The 9,655-nt window shown below is 37.5% G+C and overlaps 1 protein-coding gene across 2 annotated transcripts; it reads left to right on the top strand.

Moving 5' to 3' along the window:
- The first annotated feature begins 719 nt into the window (after positions 1-719).
- LOC121636884 (histo-blood group ABO system transferase-like) lies at positions 720-3,294 on the top strand. 2 transcript variants are annotated; one of them, XM_041980727.1, is made up of 3 exons: positions 720-1,020; positions 1,713-1,775; positions 2,027-3,294. In XM_041980727.1, exons 1-3 carry the CDS (start codon positions 846-848, stop codon positions 2,983-2,985), a joined length of 1,197 nt encoding a protein of 398 aa, XP_041836661.1. In that variant the 5' UTR covers positions 720-845; the 3' UTR covers positions 2,986-3,294. The 2 variants fall into 2 exon arrangements, with proteins under 2 accessions (XP_041836661.1, XP_041836664.1); XM_041980730.1 differs by lacking the exon at positions 720-1,020 and adding an exon at positions 1,477-1,584.
- The last annotated feature ends 6,361 nt before the right edge of the window (positions 3,295-9,655 follow it).

Below are 9,655 nucleotides of genomic sequence, written 5' to 3'. Positions count from 1 at the left end.
TCTTTGTGTTTCAGTAATTGGAACTTGTATTAAAATAAGTAATGCTGTATATTCTATTTTAAAAATGATGCTCCGTTGAATTTACTTGGATTGCGCATTAAGCTGTTGTGTTGATGTCCTACAAAAAGACTGTGTTGATTCAGTTTACATAAATTTACCTTACCTCACTTACTTTACATTAATTTACAAGAAACTTTGCACTATAACTACACTATACTGAGAAAAATGATCTGAAACGAGCTAAAATATCAGAGTTGTAGTGTCTGAATTCAACATTTTATTTTAAATTTACTACCCCTCACACTACTGCAGATTTATGCATTGGTGAGTTTTTTTAGAGGTAATTTAATGACTTTACAACACATCATTTTGATATCTTTTTTTTTTATAAAAGCTACAATCTCTTGATCAAGAGCCTCTGTTTCAAGGGCTTTCTTTCCTTTTCTTTTGTCTATTATCAATTGAATATCCCCACCTTGTGGACAAAATGGATTCAACACCGGGAATTATTTCTTGTTTGTAAAACTGTGGTTATTTACTTTCTTTCGACTCTCATCTGTGCCATACTGTAAAAGATGTAATTGTTTACAAGGAAAGTAAAATTGTTGAATACACAATTTTATTGCCTAAAGTTTGTACTTCCAGTTTAAACTTATTCTGCACTCAGTCAGCTCCTCCCCACACATCTCCTGTTTCCCCACACATCTGGCTGCTTTGGTTTTGCTCCAAAAGTGAATGTTGCAAAAGCCGGAGAAGGAATGTGAGCAAGGAAAGTGGCAAAAAAGAATAGTAAAAAAAAAGGAGTGGAAAATGTTATAACAGCAGTGAGAGGAGATAGAAAGTGGATGCAAGTTAGGAAAATCAATGGCAGAAACAGCAACTTTAACAACACAGTTCCAGGAAAAGACAAACAAGCACGTAAAAAGAGGCAAAAAACAGAGCCTTTAAAACAAGGTTTGTGTGTTTATCCACCAGTCGGTCCTGGTATGGCACTGTTCCCGTTCTGCAAGACAGCTACAGGTTAGTATAATCTCTTCACCTTCTGCTCCACCTCTTCTGCTGTTTTGTGTTTTGTTACTTCTCACTGACCAGTGACTGCTGTATAGGTTTAAAGTTGCTTTAAAAACAAGGACATTTGGATTGATCCAGCCAATAAATAAATGAAACACCAAAGAAGGTAACAATCAGTTCCTGAAAAGGAGTAGCTCTATGATACTGAAAGATCTTTGGTTGTCATAGATTGATGGATGTCATTTCCCTACAGCATGGGTGTCAAGCTCCGGTCCTCGCGGGCTACAATCCTGCAGGTTTTTGATGTGTCCCTGCTCCAAAACCACCTGACTCAAATTAATCAGTAATTGTGCAAAACTTAATTGGCTGTTGGATCCATTTCATTTGAGTCAGGTGTGTTGAAGCAGGAAACATTGAAAACCTGCAGGACAGCAGCCCTCGAGGACCGACTTTGGACACCCCTGCCCTACAGCATCACATGCCCAGTTCTTGACAGCATAGATGTGGTTATGAAATGTGGTTTGCATTAGGAGCCAGCGACATTAGTAGAAAGATATTTAAAGACTACAATGTGTGAGGAATTTGCCAACCTCCCAGAGATTTCTCTTAAGATGTGAATTCTCAAAATTTTCTGTGAGATGTCTTAAGGGGACATTTGTAGATGTCTGATGTGTGCATCTGTGTGTTTGTCCTTCAAACAGGCCCAATCAGAACAACCAGGATACAACTATTTCTGTGCTGTTTTCTTCTGTTTCTTATCATATGTGAGTATACAGAAGAATACGTTCTGTACTAACATTTTGTATCAGGACACTGCAAGCACAAAAAAAAATTTGTGCTGTCTGCTTTTAAAGTGACCTTAACTAATGTTCTGAGAACATTTCCAGTCCTGTTTAGAATTGGCTTTAATTCATTTTCTCTTACACGTAACAGATTACTTGAAATATTTGTCTCAATGTCTCTTCATCTCAGAGTTTTGGTGTTTGAAATTGTGAACTATTTTTTATCTCCTTAGACTTCCTTAATGGACGTAAAGTTCCCATCAGTCTGGAAACAACTCAACGCATCCATCATGTCTTGGGAAAGGAAAAGGGGAGAATACTGACAAACATGACAGTGGTCAAGGCAGCAAGACCACGGTCTCAAGTGGAGACATCATGGGGCGCTCCTTTAGTTTGGGGTGACACCCGCTACTCAGTGTGGCGCAGAGCCAAAATTCCAGAACGGGAAATTCGCGTAGGTCTGTTGGTCCTTGTGGTGGGAACTTATGCCCAGTTTGTCCGACATTTCCTCTCTTCAGCTGAAACCCACTTTCTCCCTGGTCAGTTGGTCACATATTACATTCTCACGGACAATCCACGTTCAATGGATCCACGTCCACAGCTGGGGCCAGAACGGCAGATGAAGGTGGTTCAAGTCACAGAGCTGCCGGGGTGGGACAGGTTAGCTTACCGTCGAATGGTGCTGCTTGCTGATGCCATCAAAGATCCAATTGGCAGTGAGGTTGACTACATCTTCTGTGCTGATGTTGACCAGGAGTTTGTGGCCCCAGTAGAGGAGGAAATCCTAGGAGAACTAGTGGCTACATTACATCCAGAAATGTATGGAAAACCAAGAAATGTATTTCCTTATGAAATTGAAGAAGTCTCATCAGCTTATGTGGAGGAAGATGAAGGGGACTACTATTACACATCAGAGTTTTATGGCGGGTTGGTATCTGAGATGTACAATCTGGCTCGAACCTGTTCTTTACTTATCCTTCAAGATCAGGCTAACAGAGTGACTGCCAGAAGGCTCGAGGAAAGCTACCTGAACCGCTATCTGATTGACCACAGGCCGACCTGTGTGCTGTCACCAGAATACAGCTGGTGGGACTCACCCCTGGCTGCCCGTGTGCCTGCACGGAGGCTAGTTTCCTTAGGAAGGCAATGTGCAGCTAATAATTTTCAGAAGAGAGAGCAACACAGTTGCTGAAATCATATCCACTCAGCTAGAGATACAGATTGAACTCCTATGTGAAGAATAACTGGTAAAACATTACCAAGTGGTGTTATATCCAGACAGCAGATAACAATAAATTAGCTCATAATACTGTCATCTTAATAAAATCTGAATTTTATTTGATTTTCTGTTTTGTTGGTCAATAAACAGAGTCTGCAGTCTGCAGTCAAACTGCACAATTTGCACTGAATTAAACATGTTTGTGTCAACAGCACCTTTGTATGCTTGTTATCTCTGACCCAGCTGATAAAAAAGAGAAATAAATTGACCTGTCTCTTTAAACGAAGCACTGTTGTCTCCATTAATGTCAGCCTCAGAGATACTTGTCCAGTGCCTTTGTGGTCAGCAGCGATAAGAGTCAACATTGTAAGTGCACACTTTCCCCACAGTGGCCAATCATTAACTGGAAGAGCTGCCGTCTCTAGGTCTTTAAAGGCCAGGTGGGTGAAAACAGATCCAACGGATGCTGTTTCTCCAGGTTGTACATGTTTAAATTCTTTGAAATTTTTTTATGTCATTTATAATAAGCTAAAATAAAAGATAAACCCAAATGACCTGATTCTGGTTGTTACGTTGTCTGATTTACTTTCTCCTACAAACGCAAACCCCACATTCACACATTGCTTGTTCCTGCTTGTGTGCTGTGTTTTTATGGGAGGATTAAACTGGAGCAGATGTTTTTTTCCCACTGCCAACAGAATCTGTCCTCAGGCCCAGATCGCCACGTGGAGTGAGTTGGAGGTGAACTTCAAATAATCCCTTTTGTGCTTCTAGAGAGTCATTATCAGTATACACATTTTCTTAAACTTTATTCAAATTATAACAGAACTGCTCACTGGACTGTAAGTTTCTGTCTCATAACACCCTGCTTTCACATATCAGAATAACCATACACCACAGAACGACTGCCATTTGCAGATGTTTCTTAAAACCAGAGTCTGGGGCTTAGATGTAACCACACTTCCAGCTAAATGAACCTGTTGTGTTATCAGTTTAAGCTGCTCTTTTTCCTTATTTAGTCAGTTAGTGTCAGTGGCTTTCAAAATCTTGGCAAGTGGTGGCCAACCTTTTAAGAAAAAATAGAATGTCTATGATATAAACACATATTGTTCTAATAATTTTATAATTTCCAATAAACGTCTAAGGACCAAGTAAAACACAAAAGTACACATAAGTCAGCAAAATACAGATTTTTGGAAATAGCCTGCAACAGTTTTGGAATGAATGCCTGTGACATGAACAGTATACAAATCAAAGGAAAACATCCCAGAGAGATCCCCTTAAATGTCAAATAAATCAATATGACATTTTCTACACCTACAACTGCATTTGTTCAAAGTTGGACAGTTGTGACACAAGAAAAAGGGACAAAATTAAAACTACTAGGGGAACTAGTGGAGGCCATAACATACCTGAAGCCAGTAAATGATCTGGCCAGTGATTTAAGCCAGTTTTTGTAACTGATGAGCCAAGGATGGACAATGAGAAAGCATTCAATCAAAGTCTCAACTAATGTGTCTAACCCGCCAACTCTCTGCATCAGTTACTGTTTTGGCGGGGCATCAGTATTAGATTGCCAAGCATTAGCATGAGAGGAAATACAGGGCAAGTGGCATCAGTCTGAAAGTTTCCTCACTTTTACAAAAACAGGGTCTTGAAACAAAGGTCCAGTGTGTAGCATACAGGTTGTTTGTTCTGTTGATGGGAACACAGCATAATATTCGTGACTATCTTTTCCTTTTATGGTTGAGTGAAAATCAGAATCGTCAGAATGAGACATGTACTGCATATCTAAATATTAGCAGGTTGCCCTCCATGTAGACCTTTAAATTATAACCCAGCCTACAGGAGACCAACAAAACACTGCCCTTAGCAAAAAGTAGTACTACGAGGATACTTATTTTAAACTAAAACTGAGATGCTATACTGAAAGTTTACTTTTTATATCTTATATTTAATATCATTTAGAATAGTATAGAGATGTTGACTTAGCTTATATTGAAAAGCATAGAGAAAAGTCTGAGACTAAGTACATTAATACAGCAACTTAAACTTTCATACTAAAGCTTGCACTTAGTATATCTTGATCCAAGTACAGAATAAGGTGAAGTCATTGACTCGTGCTTACATTTAATTTGGCAGATTAAAAATGTTTTTCACTACACATGTTTGCTTTGAGGTATTACCCCTGTTATAAACCTACATGTTCAAGTAAATAGTTTGTGTGCTCAATTGCATTATCTTTATGTTCCTAAAAGTTTAGTTTTGGTAATTCTAAGTTCATGAAAGTGTACTTAAAGTGTATTTCAATAAACTAAAATGTGGACTAGAAGTATTTCCCTAATTCTTGTATACTTGGAAGTGTACTTTTGTAAACTTAAAATGACCTTATAAAGTACACTTTAAGTATACTTTTATAAACTTAAAATGTTCCAGTTTAGTCTGAAGAAGTATTAAGTTAGTATACATTCTAGTACACTACAAGTACATGGTCCGTAGGTTACGTGAGGTGATGCATTGGGTTTCTTGGGAAATGTCCTGACATGGCTCTGAACCTGCTTTCCACTTGTGCTTTCCACAGCTTTGCAAATGCACATCTGCCTGTTGTAGCATGTTTCTTCCACTTAGAGATCTAAGTCATCGGTGACACAGAACTGCTTTGTGGTTTTATGAAATAAATTCTTGAGAAATTCATCTTTTTTATTACTTGGGGTGGTTCTTTTTCATTGTTAATTTTTATCTACAATTTGTCCTCTTTGTGATGAAATGTTGGTCCCATGTTGCTCATGCTAATTTTCAAGCTAAACAGTCAGCTTATGGCCAACGAGCTGCATCATCTTCAGCAGCTTTTAGTTTTATGGAGGACAGCACTCAAGCCCGTCTGCTTAGGTTACATACTCAGTGGTACTTTCCAGGTTAAATAAAGGTTAAATAAAAATAAATAAAATCTCTCACTGTGCATTGAATGAAAATTATTAAGAGGATCATGTGATATCATGACTAACCTTTACACAAGAGTATTCATTTTCTACTGCTATCAAATCAGTTATCACTGGCAGCTCATCATTGGTCACAGGACGTTTTAGCAAACCACCTGCCTCTTTCACACAAGTCTTAATTTAGTCTTTTTTAAAGTGCCATAGAGCAGCAGAGTATGCTCCTATGCAAAATAACAAATAATATACATCCACAACATCAGAATACAGACAGAATCTCAGTTAATCAAAAGTTAAAATGCTTTTCTATACTGTTATAAGAATTTTAACTTCTGTGAAAGACTAATCCTACTCTGTAAGGAAGATAAAAAGCATTGCTCACATTTTTGGTGAGATTTCCTGCTGTCTTTAAAAGCATTTTTCACCTTCCCTTCTCTAAAGGGGGTGGGTAGCTCTTCCTCCTCTACCTTTCTCTTTGAAATACCTCTAACTTGTTGGTTTTGGATTCAAGTTATGCAACATACCTCACTTGATTATAGTCTACCGCTTTGGAAAGTCCAGTATTTTAAGCAGTTTGCTTTGGCTCTTTATCATGGTGGAATATTCCTCTTCAGGTAAGATTAAGGAGACTGTAGTTGTCTTGTCTGCCAGAATTTTGATATGGCCACAGATGCTATCAATAAATATCAAATCCTGATCACCTTTTACTTCCATAATCCCTCTCATCATTACGCTATAGCCTCTGTATTACACTGGTAATCAAAATAAATATCTTGATTTCATCTAACAGTTTGCTCCCAGTATTCATTGTGCTTATTTTCTTGTTCTTTAGCAGAAGTTCCCTTTAACTTCTCGCACTGATGAGCAATCTTGAACCTTCCCTCTGGCTGAGCTGTCACAGAAAACCTGATCTCCACTGATAACCTCTGTGTCACGTCTAAAGCACCTGGCAGTCTGCTTTTCAGAGCTGGACTTTTAACCTCTTAACATGATTCATAAAATCAGTGGCATCACTTTAAGAAGCAGGCCCCTATAGGTCTGATTGGTGGTCCTGCCTTGTTCTATAAATCACAATCACAAACACAAATGTATTCTATCTGATTTTTGATTGATTAACAATCTTGCTAAATACTTTTTCATTTTTGTGATATCTTGTTGGCAGATTTTTAAGGTTTTTTTTTTGTTGCTTCTTTTCCATGTGGAGCCATAATACATGAATGTAAGCAGTAGACACAGCCAACAGGTCCAACAGGTCCAAAACTGAGAAGGTTCTAGGGTTTGCAGGTCATGCAAAAAGGCTGAAAGGACATAACGAATATTTTTCAAAGGTATTTGCCTATAATTATATTAATTGGAGAAAATACTCTGCCATGTCTTATATAATGCAATTAATAGGCTGTTTTAAATAATTTTACATTTTTTGACACTGCATTGTTTTGTGCTTACTTATATCCTACAGTACAAAGCAGCCGACTGTTGGTCCGATCCATGCAGAGTACCCTTTTTATGCTATAATGCAAAGCAGTTTAAAGAGTTATTAGTTTAATCCCATTCATGTGGTTTACTTGTGGTGAGCGAGCCTATTGTTGATAATGTAAAGCATAGAAAGACTCAGCCCAAAATCCTTGACAAGAAGTATTTTTGTTGTTGTTGTTGTTGTTTTTTCTGGTTGGTTTTTTCTTAGCAAATCTCTCTACCGTTTTTAACCCCTTAAGTGCCAAATTAGGTATAAAGACAGGAGCTGAGAAGGATGCACTCATTCTCAGTGACACAGAGCAGATTAAAGAGAAAACATACACAAAACACTTTTTCACTGTTGAAGTACTTTCTCAGTTATTTTCTAATTACTTTTCAATATGCAAAGAGATAAGTAAATGTACCCCCATCATACGCTCTGGTTCATATTAAACATTCTTCTTTTTACTGGAGGCCTCTAACCACTTCCAAGCTACAGCCTTTTGATTCTTGTTATCCAAATGTAACTTTTTTTTTTTAACTCTGACACCTAAAGAGTTAAACCAGCAAATCAAAATCACTGAAAACTCAAAATGCAACAGAAAAGATTTTTGAAATGATCATAATGAAAATAAGGTTAATAAGTATCCAGACACCATATCATTACAGCACAAAATTTAAAAGAACCTTTCAAGTTTTACACTAATGATAAAAGACAGGGCCATGAAAAGATTTTATAAGGAGTTAGCTCTCATTTGTGGAGTTTACTTCAGCATATAGTGAAGATCACATAGGAAGGACAAATCTAATTCTGAAAAGCAAAATGGCCCCTTTAAATGTTAAGGTGCAGGAGCATCTTTATCCCTGTTACTGATGAGCCCCGACTACTAAAGCATGTAGCCCCGATTAGCTCTGGAGGCTAGAGCCTGGCTGAATAATACATCTATTAATGGTTAACCTTTGGTTTGTTTGTTTGTTTGTTGGGTTTTTTTTTTTTAGAATTGTCTGTGACATAGAATGAGACTGATGAAAGAGTAACTCAGAAACATCAGCTGTAGACACCACCCTGAGCAAATTATTTAGCTACATAAAAAAAATAGCAATCAAGTAAAAGGCAATGTATTCCTGGTAACACTCTTAAGCATCCTGTATTTATTGTTTAGACTGAAACAAGTGGGGTGTTTCTTTAAGGTATTTTTAAACCTCTATCAGGTGACACCTTTATGGCCTATACAAACACAGAAGCTCTCAAATCAATTAGTCAAATCCACCCAAAGGCTTTATTGTTTGCATAGCAAGTAACGTGTCAGACAAACAAGAGCCCTTGCAGAGATAAACAAAGTATCTGGAATTTAGATAGATTAAAAGAAAGAGAGGGCACAATATTATGCTCTGTAGCAAAACTGTTTAATTCACCCACTGCTGTGTTTTACTATTTTTAAGCAACAAATGATAAACTCATTCACATTAATAATAGTCTCTTAGGTCAGATTAAACCTTTCATGCGTGCATTTATCTTAAAAATCAACTGTATAATAGTTTATTTTTGGATTAAGGCAAAGCAAATTTGTTGATGGCAAGAAGTTGTAAACATATGACTTGTATGCAAGTGTGTCATAGGGTGGGGTGGGGAGCTACGGTAATCTGCTGGATTCACACAAGCCTTTCCCCACCCTGCCCGGGGCTACGCCACTAATCACCGTGTCAAGGGAACTGACACTGGTAGATAGTCCAGCTGACAAGAGAAAACACTTGTACCCATTGTGCTGATGTCACTTTATCTAGCATATTATTAAAAGAAGTGAATAAAGGAGATTTTTGTAATGTCCAGCATGTGTATAAAGTTTCAAAGTTGCTGAAATACAGGATATCTACTAACAACTCTGTTTGCTTCAGTGTTCTTATGTACCGTAGTATGAAGTAGTTGATTTAAGATATTAATTTGTCTGAATAACATAAAAAAAATTGTACACAGTTCAGAAGATTAATTAAAATACATAATTACTCTCAATTCACTGCATCAAAACCTCAAATGAATGTGACTTTTCACTGCAGGGTTTTCACAAAAGCTACCTTTAACATTTTCAGTAGGCTAGAATTAGTTCTACATTGTCAGCAAAACAGCAGTGTTTGTGTTTGAGGAAGGTTAAAGACTTACAGCGAAAGAGGAACTAGTAGCTAGAAATGTACTTTTAATAAATGTCAGACACCTAACATGACACCATACAGTTTTCAGTATATGCACAGCAAGT

Source organism: Melanotaenia boesemani, chromosome 3 (genome assembly GCF_017639745.1).
Source record: "Melanotaenia boesemani isolate fMelBoe1 chromosome 3, fMelBoe1.pri, whole genome shotgun sequence".
In the NCBI taxonomy this organism is placed as follows: domain Eukaryota; kingdom Metazoa; phylum Chordata; class Actinopteri; order Atheriniformes; family Melanotaeniidae; genus Melanotaenia; species Melanotaenia boesemani.
This window is presented reverse-complemented; position numbering and strand designations above follow the sequence as displayed.